This window comes from Oryzias latipes, chromosome 14 (assembly GCF_002234675.1).
Source record: "Oryzias latipes chromosome 14, ASM223467v1".
NCBI classification, from domain to species: Eukaryota; Metazoa; Chordata; class Actinopteri; order Beloniformes; family Adrianichthyidae; genus Oryzias; species Oryzias latipes.
Window position 1 is genome coordinate 25,578,971 of NC_019872.2, and position 25,608 is coordinate 25,604,578.

General features: G+C 41.5%; 1 protein-coding gene across 18 annotated transcripts in view; it reads right to left on the reverse strand.

Annotated features, from left to right (window-relative positions):
- LOC101173164 (neural cell adhesion molecule 1) overlaps positions 1-25,608 on the reverse strand; it is a 309,611-nt gene that overhangs the window by 71,461 nt on the left and 212,542 nt on the right. For all 18 annotated transcript variants that reach the window (XM_023962556.1, XM_023962560.1, XM_023962559.1 and 15 more), the window contains exons 2-8: positions 22,676-22,750; positions 18,197-18,406; positions 17,892-18,035; positions 14,380-14,517; positions 11,121-11,238; positions 1,913-2,073; positions 75-217 (exon numbers count right to left, since the gene is read on the reverse strand). In XM_023962556.1, the coding sequence (XP_023818324.1) occupies positions 75-217; positions 1,913-2,073; positions 11,121-11,238; positions 14,380-14,517; positions 17,892-18,035; positions 18,197-18,406; positions 22,676-22,750 (989 nt within the window). The remainder of the gene's footprint in view (positions 1-74; positions 218-1,912; positions 2,074-11,120; positions 11,239-14,379; positions 14,518-17,891; positions 18,036-18,196; positions 18,407-22,675; positions 22,751-25,608) is intronic.

The window sequence follows — 25,608 nt, forward strand, 5'->3', positions numbered from 1 at the left end:
CTACTAATCAAAATTTAACCAACATTCGGTCAGTCCTTACATGGTTCAATGTACTATTTCTAAATAGGTCTTACCTGCTCCCCTTCAGTGAAGATTTTACTTTCAGAACTCCAGGAGATGGTTGGTGTGGGATCACCTGAAGCCTCACAGGTCAGGATGACCTCTTCATCAAACTCAATGGCAGTTTTATTATTCAGGTAGGTGATCTTTGGTTGCACTGAGGGGAAAAGAGAGGAGTTCATATCAAAAACTGTCTCCCTAGATTACAGGGTGACACTGTTTTGCCTTAAATTGCATTTACGTGTCATCTGAATATATATCTAGAATGTACACGTCAAAATTACATTAAACCTGTTTTCTTAATCTGAGTATGTTCGACCCACATTTCACAGATTTAGAATTGGTTCAGGCTTTTTCTGTTCCCACTCAGGATAAGATGAACAAAACTAGCAAAAACTCTCCATACTAACACAAAGTCATTCACTCCTCTGGAACAATGTTCACCTGATATATTGATACTTAAAACTCCCATGGGTTCTCATCCACACACTGCAACATCTTTTTTGGCTCCTCTGTTCTCAATGCATGTGGGAGTCCAGTCCCCCCCCCCCAATCCATAAAAAGACTGCTTTTTGCCCCATCTTGACTCATGAGCTTCATGGTTCAAGACCAACGTGTGACGCTAAATGTTGGTTCCACACAACTTCTCCTCCAGGCTGCAGGCTGCTGCTAAATTGTGTTTTTGTGTTTCTGCATTGCTGTCTCTTCGTCCTCCCAGAGTTCCTTGCAGTTTTTTCCCTCGACATGCTGACAAATCTAAATATGAATGGAGGTTGATTGGTAGTCAGCTGCAGGTTTCATGCAGCAAATCGGGGTAAAAAGCAGTAAAACAGGAGGTCAGTATGAACATATGTAAGACTTCCAAACTCAAACAGAATTTTTTTTGTTTTTTTTACAACAAAGATGTGACCAAGCTCAAATGAGTCCAATGTTGATCAGGAGTAAAACTACAGTGATTAACATATAGCGAGAAATACTTTGTTTCCTGTTCTGCTGCTATCATCTTCCTGAACATTTAGCTCCTGACCATCATTAATTATTTCTGTTGTGACACAACTGGTCAGGGAAATTTTTAGCAGATTCAAAGAATGATCAGTTTAAGTCCTGATGATTAAAGCAGCTCTGCTACCAATTCATGATGCTCCATCTTGGAAAATATCCCAAAATTGACAATTGAGTGATACATCTGAGTTAGCTGGCGTTAGGTACTGAAAGATTTTTGTCTGGTTTAGGGGAAATCTACTATCAAGAAAGACAGAAATCCATCAGAAAATTGACAGTATCAGCGATTGTCTCAAATACCATGTCAACAGACCCACTCCTTTCGTCTTTTGATCAATTTTGAAAGCAGTCGTTTTAATCTTAGGACCTGGCCTCCACATGCGTGGACATGACATTTTGGGTTATATAGCACACCCAAAACATCAAAAAGTGACGCGGAGGGGGCCCCGAAAATACGTCCACAAATGAAGAGTTTGGACGCCCATCGTAATCGTCCTCCATTATCAGAAAAGTGTTAAAAGCACAATTTTCATTGTAGTGGGTCTGAAAACCAATCTATAAATATGTTCTGAATCACAAGCTTTAGTACAGATTTTGGTCTGCCAAACGGATTTTAATAACTAAACCTTGACTAACATGAGTCAGTTTTAATAGCCGTGACAAAAAAATTCTATTAAAGGTAAAGTGTTAAAAGGAGTGAACACACAGCTTTACTCATCATTTGTTTCCCCCTAAAAGTAGAAAAACTGCAGAAGAAAGGTGGAAAGCAAATGTCACCCCTGCTGCAGAAGACAGAAAAACTCTGATTAAGGTACACATGCACAGCAAGAGAATGGAGACATTTTCTCACCAAACACGTTCAGGCTGACTTCTTGTGATTTCTCTCCGGCCTTGTTCTTGGCGATGCAGGTGTAGTCGCCTTCATCCACCTTCATGACATCCTTTATAATCAATTCAGAACCATCCTCGTTCAGGCTGTACTTATCACCCTCTTCAAGGACAACATTGTTACTGTAGCAGGGAAGAAAAAAACACAAGGGTTCACGCCATCTAAACAACAGGTACGGCATATCAATAGATTTCTTTCTTACAGTCGTATTTTCTTTCCCTTTTTTCTGTCGGTGAACAACAATAGTTAGAAAGCAAACACTAGCTATATAAGATATAATAATATAGTTATATATAAGAACTTGACTCCTCCCTCTGTTGTTTCAAACAGGAAGTTAACATGCTCCTGATAATCCTAATTCTTTTAACTGATATTTTTCTGTAGTTCAGGTTGTTCAAGTCATAAACTGGCCAATCAGATGCCTCGATAAAAGTATGAGATGGGTGATTCTCTGAAATCAGGGTACTTTGCTCCTCAGAGGTTTAACTTACAGATTGTCGTATTAAAGGAAACCACAAACTGCATGTTAAAATAAGAAGTGGGAATGATTAATGATTATTAGCACACACAAACTTATTTTGAAAATCATACTAAGAAACATTTAATGAGTTTCTGAGGTGTAGAGGTCAGCCAAAGGAGCATGGCCCCACTGACCACAACTTTTTGTTTACCGAATATTTAAAAAAATATATATATATTAGCCAGTAATTTTTTTTTTTTTTTTTGGTTAATCTTATCATTTGGATCTACTTTCACCTAATTAAAAAGTAATATGAGAAAATTAAATGAAATATTTATAAAATGGCACCATTTTTTCACGTCCATCAGTTTTGTTTAACCCCGTAACAGCTTATAAATCCTCCCCTTTCTATTTTTAATAATAATAATAATAATATAATAAACTTTATTTATATAGCACTTTTCAAAATCAAGATTACAAAGTGCTGTACAAAAATATGGGAGAAATGAATATTAAAAACAGTTTCCAGTATGGAGAAATAAAACCCAGCACACACATGAAACGCTGATAGTGGTTAGAATCGATAAAATCGATAAATCAGTGAAATCAATAAAATCCACGAAATCAATAAAATCAATAAAATAAAAAATCAATGAAGTCAACGAAATCAACAGAAAAAATTAAAATCAATAAAATCATATGTTTAAAATTTAAGAGCCAGTAAAATGATTAAAAGCACGCCTATAGAGGTAGGTTTTTAAAAGAGATTTAAATACTGGTAGGGACCCAGCGAGCCTGATCTCTTCAGGGAGACTGTTCCAGAGTGTTGGTGCTCTTACAGAAAAGGCCCTATCACCCCTGGTTTTCAATCTAGATTGTGGAATTGTTAAAAGGCCTTTCGCCGAAGATCTAAGATTGCGACCAGGTACATATGGAATGAGGAGATCGGCTATATATTTAGGGGCCAGTCCACCGACTGCTTTAAAAGCAATCATTAAAATCTTAAAATCTATTCTAAAACGGACTGGGAGCCAGTGCAGGGACGCTAAAACTGGAGTGATGTGGTCTCTCATTCTGGTTCCGGTTAAAAGTCTGGCGGCAGCATTTTGGACTAACTGGAGTTGATACACACTCTGCTGTGAAAGGCATGTGTAGAGTGCGTTACAATAGTCCAAACGGGAAAAAATAAAAGCGTGAATCACCATCTCTAGACATTTTTTTGATAGGAGAGAGGTTATCCTGTATAACCTATGTAGTTGCCAGAAACAAGATTTGACTACTGATTTAAGATGCGTCTCCAAATTCAAATCGGTGTCAAATATCACCCCCAGATTTCTGCAGCTTGAAGAAACATTGTTAGACAGAGACTCCAAATTCTGAGCCACGCCATTTCGGGCCTCAACTGAACCAAAAATAATTACATCCGTTTTGTCCATATTCAATTGCAAAAAATTTTGGGCCATCCAGGTTTTAATATCAGCAATGCAGCTATTGAGATTCTTTAAAAGACCAAGGTCACCAGGTTTAAAGGATAGGTAAAGTTGAGTATCATCGGCATAAAAATGAAAATTAAGGTTATGTCGCCGAATTATCTCCCCCAGTGGTAACATGCAAATTGAAAATAACAGAGGTCCCAATACCGATCCCTGGGGAACACCACATGTCATTTTCACCTTAGATGAGCAAGAATTGCCGATGAACACATTAAAAAACCTGTCCGATAAATAACAATAAAACCAGTTAAAAACTGTGCCAGAAAAACCTACCCAAGATTTTAGACGTTGTAATAAAATGGAGTGGTCAACTGTATCAAATGCTGCACTGAGATCTAAAAGAACTAAAATGGATATTTTTCCTGAGTCTGCAGCCATTAAAAGGTCATTCATCACTCTCAGCAACGCAGTCTCTGTGCTGTGGTTGGCCTTGAAACCAGATTGAAGGGTCTCAAATAATTTATTTTTATTTATAAAGGAAAGGAATGGTTTAGTCCAATTTCTTTAGCACCCAGAAATCGACAGCACTAAATAGTTTGTTCCACTCCCACTACAAAAAGAGGTAAGTGCATACTTTCTTACTTTTATTTTTATTCAATTGTCTTTTTTTTTTTTTTTTTTTTTTTTTTTTTAACTTGTCCTGTCCAACAGCTAGGCAAACAGATGAGAGCTGAGGGCCTCTTGTGTTGGACATATTTTATTTTAACAAGAGGGGTTATTCATCTTCAGACAAACCAAAGGTATGTCTAAATAAACCCCTTTTGTAATTGAGGCCAAACTTTATTAATTTCAATCATGTTTGAAAATCTTTGGTGTTGGACCGGACGGAAAAGGAAAGAGGGGAAGAAGAGAGAGGGACGTTAGAGAGAGGGGGGGGGTAGGAGGGTGATAATAGGAGGGGAAGGGGGGTAAGACCATGAAGCAGCATAGAGCAGACAGGTTTACTGGTTGTTTATCGTTACGGTACGGTTCAAATGTAGTACAAAAAGGGCGGGGCCTGTTCACACACACTCAAATATTATCAACACACCTGCTAGCCGCAAAAATGTCCACATGTCAATATGCACACAAGACAGATAATGTTCACGAACGCATACCTATGCCTTTAAACCAACTAGTGTGAAATCTTTCATTCATTCAATCATGCAAACTATTAGTGCAAAGGTGAGCTAACACCTGTGCTCAGGTGAGTGTATATGTTCTTCTAAAATGGATGGTGGAATGTGAAAAGAAGGAGGAGGAGCGCCCAGCCACCCCCACACCCATACCCCCGCCGCAGCAGCAGCGGCAGCCGGAATTCCCCCAACGCCACACGGGAACAGGCAGGGAACAACCGCCCCCCGGGCGACCAAGACCGCCACCCAGGCCAGGGCCAGCAGGACCGCCGCGAGGCCCCCAGAGCCAGAGAGCAGGGAGGCGCAGAGGGAAAGAGAGCGCCGCCCCAGCCCAGCCAGGAAAGCAGCCCCCCGCCGCGTCGGAAGAGCCCAACGCAGGGCCCCACCGGAGAGGGACGCCCACAGCCCCAGACGAGCACCCCACCACCACCCAGGAGTTCCGGGCATCCCCCCGCCCCGACCCCAGGTACGAGCCAGGACCCCCCAAGGGAGACCCGCTCCGCACTCCAGGCAGCCACCCACCCGGCCCACGGTTGGTCGAGGTAGGAGCAAGGCAGGGGCCCGCCGCCCCCGCCCAGGAGGGGGGAACCCCGGGGAAAAAAGGGCGGCCCACAAGGGATGTTATAAATATGGCCCGACCAGGCTCGGCCATGTTGGAAGTTTGGCGGGGCCCAGCGCCCAGGGGCAAGGACCAGGACCCACCCCCCAGGGACACGAACACCCCCGGCTCAGGTGTAATATGAACCCCCCCACCGTGCGGAGAGAGCACCGCCGGGCCCAGGGAGCCGGCACCCAAGGGACACGGCCGCCATCGCCAAGGGGCCCGCACCCCCCACCAGGGAAGGGGTAGGGGACAGATGGACCCAGGTCCCACCTTCCTTGTAAAATGTGTGTGCGTGTATGGGTGTTTGAGAGGGTGTTTGTGTGCATGTTTGTGTGTTTATGTTTGAATGTATATATTGAAGGGGGAGGGGTGTGTGTACTAAGGGGGGTGCAGTTAAAATTGGCGAGTAGGGCACTAAGGGGACATCTCCTGATTACTCACAGTGATGTCCCCTCACCCTCCACACCAAGGGGCCCCTTTATGTCTAAGGTGCGGTTAAAATTGGCGGGTAGGGTGCCAGGAGGACATCTGCTGCTTGCTTGCAGTGATGTCCAAGCACCCCACCCTACCAAGGACCCTACATGTCTAAGGTGCAAATAAAACCGAAAGAGGGGGGGCCCACTCCATACGGCAACCATAGGAGGGGGGCCACTCCCAAGTAGCCCCCCCCCAAGGCGCATCGCAGGCTAGACCCCCCACCCCCTCACCCTAATATGAGGTTATATAAGGAAAGGGGTAAGTTGGGGACAGCTGGTAGACTGTCCCCCGTTGGTCAAACAGCCGTCCCCCAGCCCACCCCCAGCAAAGGGGCCAGGGCCACCCAGCCCAGGGGCCCACCCCCGGAGGCGCCGACACCCCAGGCCCGGCACCACCCACCCCACACAGAGAGAGAGGAGCCAGAAAGCGTCGCCCCCCCCCGGAGCAAGCCCAGGCCCCCACCCCCAGACGCCGGCCCTAGAAGAGCTCTGGTCAGGCCTCGACGGGACCGAGGAGGCCAACCGGCCGAGGCAACCACTGATTGCCTCAGCGGAGACCACGACCCGCTAGCCCCCCCGACCCGTACTAATAATGGGCCCCCCCTCCCCCCCAGAACGCCCCCCCACAGGACAGGGCCGACAAGCCCCCCACCCCACCCCACCCCAGACCCCGCAGCCGAAGCGGGTGACACCCAGAGCGACCGGGGGCCCCGAGAGGGTTGTCCCGTCCCGTCCCAGAGCCAGGGAAGGGCCGATCCCAGCCCCAGGTGCAGATGGGCAGCCCATCCGGCGCCGCTGGGCCCCCCCCACCCGAGCAGGGCCCCCCGCCAACCCCCCCCAGCACAGGCAAAGGGACCACCCCCCCAAGCCAAGCCAGACCACCACCCCACCCCCCCACTATTCAATTGTCTTTTGTTACGTTGATACAGTCAAGCCCAACCCTTCAACTCTGTTACATGTAGAAATTATATTTACTTTTGTTTTGGGAAAAGCAAACAATTGTCTTGAAAAAAAGATATTGATTTTTGTTTTCCTTACGTCATATTAGACATGTGGCTGCTTTTAGCTAAATTCTTCAACCCCGTAACAAAGGGAAGGCTGTCAGGCTACGTTCACACCACTCTTGGCAGCGCGTGTTCAAACGACCACTTTCAATGAAAAGTTTATTTAAACAAACGCACATGGGCGTTTCAGGACTCCGCGTTCAAAACTCATGCGTTTCCAGGTCACTCCACAGGTTTTGAAGATCGCTTTTGGGCTCTACGTTCAAAACGCGTAGCCAACAAAACACACGTAAAAAAGTTACACTGGTTGAACTTTGATCAATCAGGCACTCGGCTTTGGTGTTGCTATAAGAGGGAACTAGACTGAGCATGTTTGATTTCCCTCATAGAAAATGCCTTTTTTCCGGCTCCAGCAAAATGAAGTTAATTCAGTCACCATTTTTTGGCGACACGGACGTCGCCATATTAGAGCTAGATGATAGTGATTCGCCCGAGTCGGTTTGATTCAACGTTTCTATGACAACTACTGTCTCCAATCAGGAGTGAGCATATTTATATAATTCGAATAATTTGTGATAAAGTAAAAAATATTATGAAAAAAAATCAGGATTACTGGTCGTGGTTAGTGCTCGAGTGGAATTCTCTTTCATATATTGGAATAGAGCTGTGAAAGAAAAAGCCTGGAGAAAGATTTTCACGAGATATGCATCACTATGACCTTAGTCTAGGATAGTATCGCTAGTAATGGGTATCGACAGTCCAGTGTGGACACTGTATACGAAACATGCATTCAAGAATGTGTTAGAAGTGCACCGCATGCCCAGTGTGAACGTTGCATTCCCGGGCTGAATTCCTTTTACAGGGCTTCAGGTTGCATTTAGAATCAAAACAAACAACAAAATAAATAAAAAGATAGATCTAGTTCTCATATAAAGTCATTGGAAACAAACAAACATTGCAGATGTTCTGTCCTGCTGAAAACATCCCGTAATTTCTTGTTTCTGTTCTACTTAAGGGTTTTTAAGGCCATTCACCACTTATAACTTACTCTTTTCTTTTCCTGTTTCTGAATAAACAGAACTAAGAGAAAACGGACCTTCACCAAAGTGGGGCAGAATCACATTATTCAGTAAACATTTATAGATGGAGAATGAGGGACATATTAATATCACTTATAAACCAGAACAAAAAGGGCTTTGCCTCTGTTTTCTTACGACCTCAGCCTTGCTCCTAAACCTCTGCTGACATATTCCTCAGTGGCAATATAAACATCCCACACAAGCCGTGCTGCTCTGAAGAACCGCTATAAAGAACATCTCTGAACCCAGTTCAGAGATGTTCTTTATAGTGGTTCTTCAGAAACTGCATTTTAAATGTTCCTCTTTGAGATGCTATTGTGCTGCACTTCAGAAAACACTTTTATAGAAAAAAAACATACTGATGGGAGATTTATTTGGGTATTTGTTCACATTCTCATTCAATTTATTTCAATGGCATCTTTTCTAGCACGTTTTTATTTTTCAATGTAGATGACTTCTCTAAATGGTGTGGAGTTGGTGCCTCCCCCTCGGGTATTGTGGGCAGTCAGCAAAAGTGAGCTTTACTTTAATTATTGAGGGCACAATAAAATGTGGATAAGCTAATATGCCTAAAAGGGAGTTCCCAATAATTTATTGAATTAGGATTATTTTCGTAATGTTTCGAAAAAGTTTGTTAATCACAATCCTGGAATTCTCAGCAGGAGTATGAATTCCCATTGTTTAGCCAAAGTTTATAAACAGCTGATGAAACCAGGGGCAGATTCAGTCTGCATACGCAGTGTCACATACAGACATTTGCAAACTATGAATTTAAAAATGCACAGAGAGAAAATATGATATGCCAACAGAACCCTCAAACTTTCTTTAAACAAGTTGGCAGTAATCCTCCCACACACAAATTTGCAGGTGAAGCTTTTTTAAACCACTTCAGATTAACATACGTCCTTCACCTGTCATGCTGTTAAAAATTGAAACAGAAAGAAAAAAAAGTTTAATTCATTCATTTTCCATTCCGTTTTATCTCTTTCGGGGCCACGGGGCTGCCGGAGCCTATCCCGGCCACTTATGGGCAAAGGCAAGGGACATCCTGGACAGGTCACCAGTCTGTCACAGGGTCACTCTAGTCTATCACACACCCATGCACTCTCCCATTCACACATAGGGACAATTTAGAGTAACCAATTAACCCATGAAGCATGTTTTCGGTCAGACGGAGTCCCCGGAGAGGACCCACGCATACACGGGGAGAACATGCAAACTCCACACAGAAAGGTCCCCCATTGATGTTCGGTTTCAGGTCCCCCAGCCGGAGGGTCTTAAACCAGGGGCCTTCTTGCTGTGAGGCACGAGCGCTAACCACTGCGCCACCTCTGCAGCCCGATGAAGCCATCGGTATCCCTGCAGCTGTCCACTTCAATCCTTTCTTCCTCCACCAAAGACCAGAACTCTACGTCTGTGTGACGCTTCTGTCTGAGGAGGAGCACTTTTTTTGGCATGTTCAACGTTCTAATGCTAATATAACAGACTATTTTCATTCCTCTTTATTGTTTTATGCTGAAACGGGACGCTTCATCTGCAGGAGTTGGCGAATGGAACATTGTTTACTTCCACATTGGTGTTCGGATGACAAGTTCATAAAGGTGACAGATGAACTTCAGGTTATGTGAATGAAAAGGAGAAAAAAAGTCTGCAGCGGTTCTCTACACCCAAACGTGTCTCTGAGCTCCTTATTTTACAAATGAAACTCCGCTTCACTGACACTAAACCCCGGAAAGCCGACAACACCGACAATAATCTGATTTTGAGTCGCCAAAAGGTTCAGAATCTCTTTGTTTTAAACCTATAATAATCCGAAAATAAAGCTTCACCAAAAGGCTCCACATATTTCATCTTCAAGCTCCTGTTCGAACCAACCAATGCACATGTGGACCTTCAGAGATCATTTCTGTGTGAGACTAACTTGGACATTTTACCTGAACAATCTGAAAAGCAGTCTAAAAGGAATCAAAAAAGAGAGGAAGAAGAATAAAAACCTTTGATTTTCACTGAATGCTTAGTTTTCGTGGCTAAGTAGTAGGTAAAAGAGGCAGTCCACTAGACTTGGTTTATTTTTCATTACCACAGACATTTCCTCCGCACAATACAGCAGTATTGTGGGGCTGCGCAGTGGTCAGCGCTCTTGCCTCACAGCAAGAAGGCCCCTGGTTCAAGTCCCGGCTGGGGGACCTGAAACAGAACATCGACGGGAGACCCTTGTGTGTGGCGTTTGCATGTTCTCCCCGTGTATGCGTGGGCTCTCTCCGGGGTTTCCGGCTTCCTCCAAAAACAGACTTCATAGGTTAATTGGCAACTCTGTCAGTGTGATTGGGGGTGTGCTTGTGACAGACTGGCGACCTGTGCAGGGTGTCCCCTGCCTTCGCCCAAAAGTGGCCAGGATAGGCTCCAGCAGCCCCGTGACCCCGACAGCGAACATACGGAAGAAGATGAATGAAATACAGCAGTAGGAGGGCTGTTTTCCATGCTCCTAGAGGATAGTGTTTGAGACAAGCCTCTTGGAGAAGATGAAACATTTCAATAACAAACCATGTTTAGTTGACTGTTTTATTTTACTGAACACTTAAAAAATATCAACCTGAATGAATGAGAATCTACAGCCATTAAGGGCTAACCAAAGCTCCAATTTATCTTTCGCAATTCTTCTAAATTCACATTTTTGACGCTTTATCCAAAAAAGGAAGAATTGGTTTTCTTAGTATCTTTACTTCTTGTGTTCCTCAATGAATGATTGGAAAAAAGCTGCTTTGTACCCAGAACATTCGTTTGCATCATCGCGTGTTGCTTACCGCAGGAGATGTGGGGAAAAAAACAACTAAATGTTCCATTTTTTTGGCAGCTGGCTCCTGGCCTGATCTGATCCCAGGTAAATCAGATCCCCGCCTGCATCCTATTATCTAATCAAAACAGGCAAACGACTTACTGTGTCCAGGTGACGATGGGATCGGGAAATCCATCTGCGTCACAGGCCAACAAAGCAGAGTTGCCAATGTCAGCTGTGGCATTGACCTCAAACTGCCTGGCACGGATGGTGGGAAGCACTGAAACAGCAAAAAGGAACATAAGCTCAACACTTTATTCAACCTCAGCTAGATTGAAGCACTGATTGCAATGTTATAATCAGTCTTTTTAGTTCAAATGAGTTTTTATGTCCCACAGCAGTCCTACACTGCAAAGACCAGATTGTTCTCACAATTCTTCTGTCTTACTGCATCTTTGAGTCTTTCACCCCCGCCACATGCTCCAAAAACTCACCAAAATTTGCAAGCACCTAGTAACCAGTAAAAATGAATCTTGGACACTGTGAACAACAGTCCCCACCCCTTAAGAAATATTTCAAAATTCACAAACGTAACACACGTGACGTGGATGGCAAAAGTACCGTAAATTCCGGACTACAAAGCGCACCCGATTACAAGCCGCACCCACCCATTTTCACGTGTTTAATTAGTTTTATACATACACAAGCCGCGTCAGAGTACAAGCCGCGCATGTGTTAGCCGGTATTGTCATCCTGACAGATCACGCCCAGCATCCCAGAGTGAGTGCAATTCATTAGCACATTGTGGGTGGTGCCAGCTTTGCCTCTGGCTCATGTACTTGAGTGTATCGACATCTGACAAACAGCATGGACCTCTATTCTGTTCACAAGTTCCTCAGTTATGGTGTTTTTATTTCATTTTTTTTTTACTTATTGACAATCTAGGTATCATACATAAAATTACAAACAGTAACCATATAATCAACATTACATCCCTCAGTTATGATGAGGAAATTTACATCCGCGATTCCACATTTCCCATGAGTCTTAGGGGCTAAAGGCGGGGCCAATGCCCGGCTCGCCATTCTGTTGTACGTGTTTAAGAATGAGCAAGTATCAGCAGTGCATGGAGGGGTGAACGGGTACAGCTCTCCTTCCGCTTGTGTCGCGGCAGCGTTATGGGAGTAACAGGGCTGGTTAAAAAACACACCGGTAAAATACAGCAGCGGCGACTGAAAAGCGCGCGCCTTAGCGTGATACGCGCACCTCAGTGCGGCGCGTGCGTCAGAATTCAGAAGCCTCTGCACTCCGCTCCCGCCCCGCGCGCTCCTTGTCTCCCCTTCCTATCTACTCCGACACCTCTGGCCAGGGCGGCTTCAAGGAGGAGCACTTCGTCCCCGTTGCGCCGGTGGATGGAGCAAATCGTTTCTGTGCAAAGCAATCGGACTTAATACTGTACGTTTTGTGTATGAGGGGCGGATGCGTTGTTACGTGTGGGAGCCATCAGACTGCCATCGGCCCCGCAGCTCAATCAGCAGGAGAAGATGTCTCCAGCTCACACGGAGGCTGTGAGTTTTTCAAAGCAAAATTCCGCTTTTACGGTTTCCTTAGAAACCGTAAATGGAGTGTAAATTCACTCCATGCGCTGTTCTCTCCGTCACGCAGCAAACCGGCTTTTCCAAACCTGTTGGTGACGGTGGACTTTTTTACGCTGCTTTTAACGATTGCTTTTAACTTGAAAGCTTCATCATATTCTAGCGGCGATCTGGTGCACGTTGGGTCTAATGGCACCAAAGGATTCTGGGATGCGGCCGGGCATGCGTGTTTCATTTTGTTGAACCATGACTGAAGTGTCTAAGACCTGAAGTCAAGTCCATGCTGTTTGGCTGCTTAGAGGTGTGTTGAATATAAATGCCTTGTGCTTGGTGTTAGATAAAGAATTCAAACTATTCATTAAGTTCGAAAGTACGTACATGGCTGCCGCTAATTAAATCCATAAATTAGCCGCGTCACTGAACAAGCCGCAGAGCTGTAAGCGCAGGAAAAAAGTAGCGGCTTGTAGTCCGGAAATTACGGTAAGTTTTGAAATTATTATAGGATGACCAAAGGACCTACAGCTTGGTGGCCATTTTATGCAAAAGAGTGATCTTTGGTGATTTTCACATTTTTACCCAATGTGGGAAAAGAAAACTTTTGTATAAGCGATCTTCGTGGAATTTGACACATGTCACCAGCTTAAATCTACAACTAAAGCCTTTAAAACCGGCTAAAAATTTGAACTTCTCCTAAAGATTTTGATCTATCGCCTCCTAACTCCCTGAGCATCATTGGGAAGCTACCTGGGAAAAAATGTTGGAATCAGAAGTTGTAGATTTTGAACGGCGTCAGCTCACTAGAATGAAGTGCCCCTGTTACCCGCACATTTTTTGCCAGAATATTGTGAAAATGTAACACAAGTCGTTGGCTTAAGCTGAATGAAACAAAATGTCATACAATATAAACATATTAGCAATGTGGGCGTGGTTAAAAAAAAACCTTGGTTGCCAAGAAAATCAAAACATTTACTTTAACTTTTTTTAAATTTACTGTTCTAAAAATTAATAAGAGCTGTTTATTTTCCCAAGCAACCAAAAGATAGAATGGTTGCTATGGATATAAAATCAACAGAAAATCTGCAATTTTGAAAAAAAGTCGGGTTGTTTTTTTGTGTTTTTTTTATGAAGTTGTCACAAGCTGCAGAGGGGGAGAGTGAGGGGAATGTAGCAGTCTTCCAGCCAATGAGGACGGGTCAAAATGGAGGCAGTGAAGATGGGACCGGGTAGCACCTGTTGGCAATACAACCCCATTTGGGGCTTTAATATTGATATGTAATGTCACTTTTTTAAGTGACATGCATCTATTTCGTCCCAGGTGTTGTGTTTGAGGATAAACAGCTTTTGACAGTAAATTCAATTCTATTCAATTCAATTTTATTTGTGTAGCTCAAATTCACAACGACAGTCGTCTCAATCGGCTTGGAATCGGTAATTGAAATGTAAATCTCGGTATGTAAGAATTCAGATATTCTCTGTAACCTCTTCTGCAGCTGTGCCTGCTTGAAGTCCGAGTTTATAGCTTTGGACAACTGCTCACATCAACAAGGGATGCAAGTTGTGAAGTTCACAAGTTTCTGGTCTGGATCTGGGACGTTTTATGGGGTGGCAGAGCGAGTGCAGAAAAAACAGTAAAAACAAAAAAAAAAACATGTATCAGGTCAATAGAAACCCTCAATCTCATTAAGATAAAAAATGTATGTTGACAGAAGCTTTAAAATGCAACAGTTAAAACGTTTTTATAGAAACAGCAATCAATAAAAGAACAAACAGGGATGATGTCAACAACACAGGAAGAGTGGAGAGGATGGAAGAAATGTAGCACTTACCGTTGACTACGACTTTCATGGTCTTGAAGTCAATTTCTCCCCTGGCCATGACACGAGCCTCACAAGTGTACATCCCCTCATCCGTCTTCTTGATGCCACGTATCTGCAGGTGGCCATTAGCCATGATCTTGTATCGTACTAAAAGAGAAAATGAGGAACAAAGTTCAGGACATCGGGTTCAAAATGTCGGAGATTTCTGAGATTCTTCTGACTCAGCACAGCAGTTAAGTAACATCATTAAGTCAATGCATGCAAGGGAGATAAGAGATAATTTATTCAGGTTATTAAATATGTTCAAAGCTAAAGGATATATTCTATATATTCGGGTCAAAAGCAGGTAAAAGACAATCAATTTAGGCACGGTAACAGTCTGAATAAAAATGGAGTTTCAACAAGTGTGGAAAAAAGAGGAAGACTTTGTAGGGGTGAATTTGATTAAAAGTCTCCAAAGAAAATTAAATAAAATCAAATTAAGAAAAAGAGACAGTCATAAAGATATGGTTTGTCAGTCCAGTTGATCCAAATCAATGCATGAAATTAGAATGGAATACAGCTATATGATTCAAATCTAAAAAGAAAAATCAAATTTCGCAAAAAGGACAAAGCTGTGAAACCTGAAACCTGATTCTTTTCCCCTCTCAGGGAGCCACAAACTTATTCAAGAAGTTTGACCTTTTGCTTTATTTTCAAATAAAACTGTGTAATAATTGTATGATAAAAGTGCAATTTATCAATGAAAGTGAAATAAATTAATATAAACTAAATTTCTCATTAAAATTAACTGGTTATCTGCTGATTTGAAGGGAAACTTACGCATTCATGCAGGCACAAGACCAAGACTATGTTAGTAATTTCAACAGGAATCCTCTGTCAATAAACACAATCACTGGCAAATAAAGGCATCTGACAGGTCCATGGAGAAAAGATGGCTGGGATTTTTATTGTAGGACATAAAATTGTCTATCATAATCACTGGGTTTGTGTCAGGAAATAGTGGTGTAGGACCCAAAATGCAAGAGACGAGGTTTGCGGCAGAAACTTAAACATAAAAAATTTAACCAAAATATGACCAAAAAGTTAGGGAGCAACAAAAGAGGGACAAAATAGACCTGAAAATGAAGAACTGAAAACAGATACTTCTATACACTTAGAGACGCTTACACGTATACACTGAGGATTATTAACACAAATCACGACAGCCGTGGCTGGAAAATTTATAGGAAGAACTCACAAGAATTAAAAAAATACCACTAATAATCCTAACAAGAGCACACAATCCTTACAATCTGTCATCAAGCCCATGTCCTCGCCAACACACATAGTAGTGCGGATGTTGGTGTTAATTCTAAAACCAACATCTGACATTTTGGAACATGTATAATGTCTGCAAATATATTTTCAACTATATCTTTAAATGTATACATTTTGTGCCGTTCAAGAGCAGGAACTTGTGCTTATGTGTCTATGGTTAAAGTGAGCGAGAACTTGTTTTGCTGCGGCTGGGTTGTGCATGTGTAAATATATGTAATCAAGTAAGTTTAGCACATCTGTGGGCGGGAAATGTGGATATCTTTTTTTTTTCATTCCAAGCATTCTGAATGTGCTAAAGTGCATTCTCCTCTAAAACTACCTGTTTTACACCTCTGCGTCCACGTCTGTAGTTTTAAATTGAAGTCAGACCGACAAAGAAGAGCTTTTTGGACATTTAATCACATGTTTAGGTCAACTGCTGCACTGACAAAAATTGTATGAGAGGTTTCTTCAGTTTTCAGTATTGGTAACAATTAGTGGTTTTTCCAGGGAAAAACACATTCCCCGAGAAGAGACCGGGAGCAAATGCAAGTTAGACTCAGCGCTGTGGTAACTCACTGGTCACTGGGGAAGAGGAGTTTAAATCAAACACATTTCAAGCATGAAACAAAAGCATATTTTCTTGTTTTGGGCGAATCGGCCACAGCAGAGTTGGATCAAGGTCACCAGACCCAAGGCAAGTTAGTATTGGCTACAAGGAGCTTCCAGATCAAGTTTTTACAGATATCGAACGCAGATTTGGAAACTAAATGCTGAAAGTTTGTAGTTCTGTCTCTTAGAGTGCCCAAATGGGGTCATGACAGCCAGAGTAGATTCCAGCAAGGAAACAGAGTTCAGATAAATGTGTCTTTTTATTTTCTGTGTTTGTTGAGTTTTCTTTTTTAATGCCCAACTGCAGACATGCTTCCCAGCTTCCAGAGTGTCAACTGCTACAGATGCATTAGACTAAAAGAGAGTGATCAAATCACAAGAAAGGGATTACCGAGTGATATCATTTCCATATTTCTACAGGTGCTTATATAGTTTTCTGAAGTCAGATCCAGTCTCTATCTCATTACTCAGCAGTAGAATTGATGCAGAAACTAGTTTATTCCTTTATTTTTTTCTGGTTACAATAAAATAAGATGCATTTTTGAGGTTTGAAGGCAGAAAATGCTTGATGTGTTGTTGTTTACCTTTTGGCACATGCCGTCAGGGCTCACCACAGCGAATTAGTTTTCACTGAGTTGCACAGGCGATTTGGCAGAGATTTTTTATGGCGGATGCCCTTGACAGAACCCTGTATTTTATCTGGGCTGGGGACCGGCAAGGGAGAACCCAGACTTGGGCCCCCTTGTGGCTATATAGGTAGGCAGTAGCGCAAAGGGTCTTGCCTAAGGACACAAAATGGATGAAGCTCATTGTGCCCCCCCGGGAATCGAACCCTGCTTTCTCGTGTGCCACTGGTGCACTTAACCAACTATTCTGCAAATATATTTTTAACTATTGGCTAAAAAATATTATAGTAACTATTGGCTGAATCTTAGAACTGTGTGAGTCAGTGTGATGTGATGCGTACTTCTGGTTCCAACGGAATGAAGTTGATTCAATTGTCTTTTTTTTACTGCCATGTTGGAACCAGACACCGTCTGTAAGCAGTAATTAGTCTGAGTCGGTCTGAGTCAACGTTTCCATGGCAACCACTCTCGCTAATAGGAAGTGGGCTTGTTGGAAGTTCAAACCCCTACCACTTGAATGCGGACCACAGGAAATCTATCAGACATTTTGAATGTCGGACGCAGGCACCACCTACTTTTTCTTAGGCATTTGATTGACCAGTTTATAATTTTACACAGAAAACTCTCACTCCTCTACCTTCTTTTTCATATCTAAACTATCGTTCTTCCTCTTTTGGAGAAATTTTATTTGACTCTGCTCTCAGACATCTTTCAATTTGCAGCATCTCCTCCTTCCTAGACCAAAAAAAACCACTTTCCCTTTCCATCAATCGTCTATGAGTTCTCCTACTACTTCTTGCTGGAAATGCTTGACTTTGTTCATAGGTAATACAGGGGGGAGAGGAAGAGTGTGGAAAATTGATTGGAAAGCATGGACTGGCAGAGAGGTGACTGCCCAGGGAGTCAAGAGGATTGGATGGCATGGCGGCTCAGAGGTGAGAAAGCTGCTCAAGCAAAGTAAAAGCTTTATTTGAACTGGCTCACCGTCTTTGGAAGCCTGGATCTTGGAGCCTTTGTGCTTCCAAATGATGGTGGGTGGTGGTGAGCTGACAACATTGCAGACTATGTCAGCAGTATCCCCCTCTGTGAACTCCTGCGGACTGGGTGCACTCTGGAAGGTGATCTTTTCTGTAGGGAAATAACTTCACATTGACTCTTCTAAAACAGAAAACGGATTGAAAAAGCAACTTGTGGCAATTTATTTTTAAACATTGTTTGGACATTTTATGTTTTATTTTTTTCAGTTTCATTGGGGCTTTAATAATAATTAGAAAAAAAAGAAGTCTTACGGAATATCTTCACTTGGACCGTGGCCTGGGCTTCCTTCTCGCCATCCCTGGCCACACACTTGTATATGCCAGCACTGTCCACGTTGGCGTGGTATATGGTGAGAGTTGATGTGACCTCATCGCTGCGGCTCACAGAAAGATCTTGCATTGAATGGAGGATCTTCTCACCGCTGGGAGTGTACCAGTCTATGTCTTTAACCTCCCCGGTCACTGAAACATAGAATGAACAGCCACACAGGTTGGAAAGGTTTTCCAAATGAATGAAGCAACAAAGAAACGCAAAAATGGACGAGTACCTCAGCAAAAATCCAACAAAAAATGAGTGACAGGAATCAAAGAAGGCATGACTTTGATGTTGAGCATAAGAAAATAAAATACAAAATTGTTTGTCTTGTATTAAAGTTCTATTACATAAAAGATTATAAATAAAAATGATAAGAGAAATACTTCAAATGTCTAACCCATTAATTTTTTTTTGGGTGAAAATATAAATTATTTAGGAAATATTGCTCATAACGATCAGTCTTGTTTTTTTTAAACTTTTTTGCTGTATAAATAAATATATATTCTTGAAATAAAATATTTCCTCTAACAGTCATGGTATTTTTTTCATCAAATTTTTAACACTGAATCAGCTGATGACAGCATCTCATACCTTATTTATTATTACTTCAGTATCTTGATTTCGGTTTGCCAAATTACCAAATTCCATATTTTAGCCTGTCATATTTGATTATAAATTATTATCTCATAATATCCTTTTTTTCTTTCTTACTTTTTAACACTAGCTTAGACGAAAATCAAAGTAGAAAACCAGATTATCATTAATTATCTAAGAAAACCGTTTCTGTTTAGTTTTGTTACAGTGTAGCCCAAAAGTACCCGGCTAGTCAGAATAGAGATTTAGCGAGAAAATCTGAGACAGGTGCAAGAAAGTGAAATATTCAGCAGAGACACAGGAGAAGTCACTATGTGTGTCGGTGTCAGCTGCCTCGCTCCTGCTCCCTCAGTTGCATCCTAATCAGATATGACTCATCTCCTGTGTCAAACTAATGCGGGCTCTCCAAATACAGCTGCATCTTATTTTCGTCCTCGGGATAACCAAACACTTTCAGGCAATTGTCTGTAGAGTCAAGGACAATTAACAAGGTGGAAGTAAACCAGAAAAATCTGGACAATCTGCACTGTAGTTTAATTATTAATGTCCTTTTTGCAGGTGTTAAAGTACATTTTCTATGTTTTAAAGTACTGTTTTTAGTCTTTTATGAGCGAAGGGCCACTTAATTCTTAATATAAATCACAATGCACACCACCAACTGAAAATGTATTAAAAAAAACAATAAAAAACTCTGTAGTTTGTCTTAACGGTATATAGTCATTCTTATGCAAATGTCTTGAATAATAATCAAAAAAACACAAAAAAAGTATTCATGATATTTCATAATTCTGCCTAAAAAGTGTTAGAATGAAGACACAGTTAATATTCTGGCTATGGTAAATGTTTTAAGACCATTTAAGTAAAATTCAATCATTTTCCATGGAACATCCGACGATCTCCATTGTACCGCACTGTGTAAAAAATACAACGGTGCAGAGGTGCTCGCCCTTTTACGGCATGCAAGCTACCTTTGACTCAAGCTCAAGTGAAATTATCACATTTTGTGCTTAAATAGTCCGACCTAACATGCAAAGCAAATGTTTTAAGCGAATCACAATTATTTTAAATTAAATTGTTAAATTTAGCTGAATGCGTGAGATTGCAACATGATAAAAAAATGTCTGTCATTTTGCCTTCAACAGCTTGTTGAATCAGATCCATGTGTTCTCATATACGAGAAAAAAAGATTAGAACCACAAAAAACAAAAGTAACGTTATGAGATTACAGTCAGAGTGAACCTACAGTCCAGCAGGTGGACACCAGGGGCCTCATTTATAAACGTTGCGTACGCACAAAAGAAGGCGTACGCCACTCTCTACGCAATAGTTGAGATTTATAAAAAGCAAACTTGACGGGAAAATGTGCGGTCCTTCACGCAAGCTCTGACCCAGGCGTACGCACAAAAACGGGTGAAATGAGAAACGGCGACACCGTCGGCAGATGGAAGAAACACGTGAAAGTGAAAATGACAATACTGCCTCTCAGAAATAACATGAAGACTTCACAAAGCAAGTCTTACAATTAACAGCCTACACCAACACCCGTTTGATCGATCAGCAGTGAAACAAACAAAAAAAAATCAAACGAAAATTACAACAGAAATTCAAATGAACACATATTTGCAAAAAGAAAAGTGAAACATGTTCTGCAATATTGGCATGTTGTGCAATTCATCCTCATAAATAATATAAATAATATAGTTAACAGAACGAAATAATGTACACAACTGATATTCCCGTCAATGTGTCCGTCTGGCGGAGCAGATATAGGAGCAATCAGACAGACAGATGGATAGATAGAGAGAGATGCATTAATTGTCCACTGGGGAAAGTTGTTTTCATAGTAAAACATTTCTTCATAAGCTACAGAATTATGGTATTCATGCATATGCCTTTAGTTTGTTTTATTTTTGATGAAACAATGTATGGCGTATGTCTCGACCATTCAGAAAGCAACAAGAAATTACATTTGCGCTGATCAATTTCCCATTTCCACGTCGATTATTCCCGACATCTGTAGCTTGTCAGATGTAATTAAATGGAGGGAAATAAAATGCCCCATCACAATGCGTAATGACGCACAATGGCTGATCTTGCGCTCTTAGAAGATGTGGCAAATGGAAGAATTCGGAGTGAACGTATCTTTAGACAGCAAGGAGACTTGTTGGCAAACGAGGACAAGTGGCTTATGAGCCGGTTCCGACTTCCTCTGCGGGCTTTTGGGGGTGTGTCACCCGGTGCATCTGGCGCGTCGGTGTCCCCCTGCGCCTCAGTCACCACTCCACTTAAAAGGGATTCCCCAATTATTGCCGCCAGTCTCTCATCAGGAGGGGTCAGCTCCGGTGCCCCCCCCCCCACACCCGTGGCAGACATGGGTGTGTGTGTGTGTGTGTGTGTGTGGGGGGGTACAGCGCTAGACGTTTTTTTGCTCTGACTTTGATGTCCGACCTTTTCTTTTTTATTTCGGCCACGGTCCGAGGTTGTGAGGCTACAGCATTTACAGCGTCTGCCGCCGTCTGCCACTCACGTGCCTTTTTGGCATTAGTAATGTCCACACTGTGCCCTCCAAACAACACTTTTCTCCTCTTTTCCACCTCGCCAACGATAACTTCTACTACACATTGAGTGAAGTTACGTTTTTTTGATTTTCTCTCCGTGTTTGGCATGGTTTCGCAATCAATGAATATTCATTTGTGGGCGTTTCACGGACTATTTATGGGCAACTATGGGCGTGTCATGAGGCCGCAAAAGCTGCGCAGCATTTAGAATTGGTTGTGATTTATTAAGGGAAAGATGCGTAGGATGTGCGTGCGCACGGTTTTATAACTCCGAATATTTCTGTGTGTACGCACGTCCTATGTTTCATCCGTACGCCACTTCTGACGCAAATCCTACGCAAAGTTTTATAAATGAGGCCCCAGGTGCTTGCTTTCTTGTACTGCTCAATTTGGTCAAACTGTCTTGGATTTGAACACAGGTAAGATCATTGATAACATTACAAATGATTGGAAGCTCCTTTGTTTAATTTATGGTTGATTGATGTTCTTTTTATTGACTTCATTGACTTGCAGGATCTGTGCAGTGCCTGTTGATGAAGCCATTGATGTCCATGCAGCTGTCCACTTCCAATTATTTCCTCCTCCACGCAAGACAAGATCTCTTCAAAGTCTGTGATGCTTCTGTCTAAAGAGGTCCAGTTTTCAGCATCAAGATTTTTTTTTCAATGTTCTTATGCCAATAAAAATTTCATATAGTCACTAAAAGGTTCCAAGTTTTTTGTTCGTAAATTTTCCCCAATACTGCGTCGTGAAAAAAACAGTTATAGAGCTCAAAAAAAGAAAAGTCAATGAAAAAATAAATTTATTGTGATACATTTCAATGACATCTTTGGCTTTTACCCTAAGCTAAGTCCTACAGAAAAATATCTGTACTGGCAAAAAATAAAGCAGAATAAACAGAAAAGCAAAACTTGGAAAGTTAAACGAGTTCAGCCAACTTTTTCTAGAGGTCATGGCAGGCACAGCTCTCCATCCAACCACCAGTATTTTTGTCGATAAAAAAAAAAAAAAATCTGCCTACACTTACCACCCTGTTCTTACCTGGCTGTGATATCTCCTGACACAGCCTCCACTAACACAAAAACTCCCCACAAAATTGACTTACCCCCGTGTCTTTTTTTTCGCACCAGCACACCAGTCTCATCATTCCACCTAACTCGTATCACTTGTATCAAATGACCTCAATTACAACAGCTAGTGTTGCTGAATGAAGTGAAATTTGCATCAAGCTGAGTTAAATGAAGTGTGTTGGAGCCCTCTTACCTTCGCAGAGGAAAAATTTGGACTCTCCAACGCTGATTTCCCCCTGCGCCGGAGTGATTTGCACCTGAATAGCAGCTGGGTGGAGAAAAAAAAAAAAGATAGAGAAAAATATCCATTAGTTTTTCGTTTTATTGAAGTGCAGGGGCAAAGCTCAATAAAACAATGCTCAAAGTCAAACTGCCTCAAAGGATCAGAAAAGGTTTGGCAAAACCTGCTGCAAAAGAATCTCAAGGTAGACATTTTTATGCTTGATGTTGTGGAACCTCTGAACATGCAGATGGATTATGAGCTTGAAACCCACAATGATATTTATTCATTTCTATTTTTTTTACTGTTACCACTCATCTGCTTTACTGTTTGAACTAGCAGCAACTTATCATACAGAGCAAAGCAATGATGTCACACATTTCCTTTTTTCTGTGTAGAAAAATCTTCAATTTTGAAGGTTTATGTTATTGGTCAATCATCTAAAAACAAGATTAGCATTTTCTTACAATGAAATAAACAACTGGCAACTCATAAAAGCATCAATGTGACTCAAACTATACATTTAGGACACCTGTTTAACAAATATAAGACTCCAGGAATGGTCAAATTTAGTACACACTTGGAGTCAACAGAAGCCCTTCTACTTCAACTATATCCCGTAAACCAAACTAGACATTTCTTCACTACGATGCTGCAAAATCCCTTTTCCCCATCCATCCTTCTCTTGGCAGGTGGTTAGGAACATATAATGACTTTAATCCAAGAATATCCTTTTACTGAGACTTCAGTGCTCTTTAACGTCAACCGCGGCGACAGTGACAAGATTTGGAAAGAGTTCAGAGAAACACCTGGGGCCACACGCATTTATGTTGTGCATCAGCGAAAAAACAACCGATACGCCTTTTTCTGCAAACAAACTGGCAATTATGAAGGAAGAATGAGCGGTGAGAGCGTGTGCGGCGCACTTCTCAGATGTTTACAGATGCTTTTACTGCTGTTTTTCCCGGAGTTAAAATGGTAAAGTTCAGATAAAAAAAGGTAAAAACCAATTTTAGAATAAAATGCTGAAACAATAAGATAAATAAAACAAATATGAGCTTGATTTTCATACCTAATCGAGGAATATTTTACTTGCGCTGAAACTTTTGGTTGTAATTAGAATCTCATGTGCTTCTTCAGACTTAAAGTGGGTTGGAATCATTGACTGTATAGAAGAACTGGACAAAGTGACCCCTCCCTTCTCGAGGTCTAGACAGGAAGTACCCGCTGGCTTCAAGAAGCCAAAATCCCACAAACTTCTATAGAGAAATAAACAGTTATTCCTCAATCATTCTAATTGTCAGAATAACCATTCTTGTGCTACTTCCTGTTTTTAACATGTTCTTGATAATCCTACATTTGTTGTTGTTTCTTCTGTAGTGCCCATTTTTCAAGTCATAAACTAGGGAATTAGATGCCTCATCAAAAGTCTGTCCCTGTTGGCCCGCCTCATCCAACATTCATAATGTTTTACAGATTTCGTGATGCTCGTTTTCAAGTGGTAGGGGTGTGGTCCTCTAACAAGCTCACTCCAGATTGGGGAGAGTGGTTGCCACGGAAACAATCACTGCTTACTGATGACATCTGGCACCAACATGGCAACGTCACACTCACTCAGTCCAGTTCTCAGGCACAGTACATAATTAGAATGCATAAAACCTTCTATGGCCTTTTGAAATCTTCTGATCTTATTTGGACAAATTTACCAACAGTGTAAAGCAGCAGGTGGTGCAAAGGCTGCTGGTTTTAACTCCACAGCTCTATTGCTATCTTACAGACTGAAGTGTACTTTTTCTTCCTGCATAAAACATTCTTTTCATGTTTACAATAAAGGTTTACTACTAATAATTTATAAGGTGTTGTGAAAGCAGGTCTTTTGATAAAAAATATGCTTAAATGCACAACTACAGCTTAGGCAATACTAAGTTTACTTTGTATTTTTATTCATATAAATCATAATTAATGTGCTGGCTCCACTAGCAGCTCCCTCCTTGATCTGCCTATTAAATAGTATGTTTTTATTTTTTTTCAGGTACAACATGGATGCATCCCATAGTTCTTCAACTTTATATTTGGTAAATTGCTAAGTTCATGACTAATTTGCAAGTTTTAACATCAATTAAATTTAAAGATCTGCTTCTGCATAAGGCAAAGTCATGAAAATGATCCTATGTTGACCTGCAGCTATATATATATATTCACTTAGAGAATGCATATGTGCCAGATTACTTATTATGAAAGTGGTCACGTGCTATTAGCTTGCGCTCTCTTTTACATGCCAACCTAAATTGGTAATATTTGATAGGGGTGTCTGTTATTGGCTTGGGAAGGGGAATCCAAAAACAACTTAAAGACCCACTCTGATAAAAAAAAAAAAAAAGTATTTTGGTGTATTTAACATGTCTTTGTGGCATTTTTCTGATAATAGAGGACATAAATAAATAAAAAGTTAAGCTCAAAATTACATATTGGCGCATAAAAATGTCTTTAAATATAAACTGTATTTATTCATCCTAAAAACTAGATTATTTTGCACTAAAGTGCATGGAGATGGACTTTCTTGCCAAGCAAACCCCTTGTGGTTACTCAGTGAACTGACCCGGTTCCACTTCATCTTAAATTTTAATGTGTTTCAATTCAGAAACCAAAGGGTTGTCCCTTTGATCCTACAGTGTAAGCACATCTGTGTCTTGTATACTGACACAGTTTTGTAATAAAGTCACACATAATTCCGCCCGTCCCTAAAGCCCAGCAGAAAAGAATCTTAAACACACTGGGTGAAGTTCTGAGAGTCTAATCAACAAGTCCTCACAGCACATTTTCACCAAGTGTGATGATATTTAAGTGCAGTGTGGTTATAAAGGCTGATTTATACTTTTAATAATATGCAGCACAGAAGTCGAAGC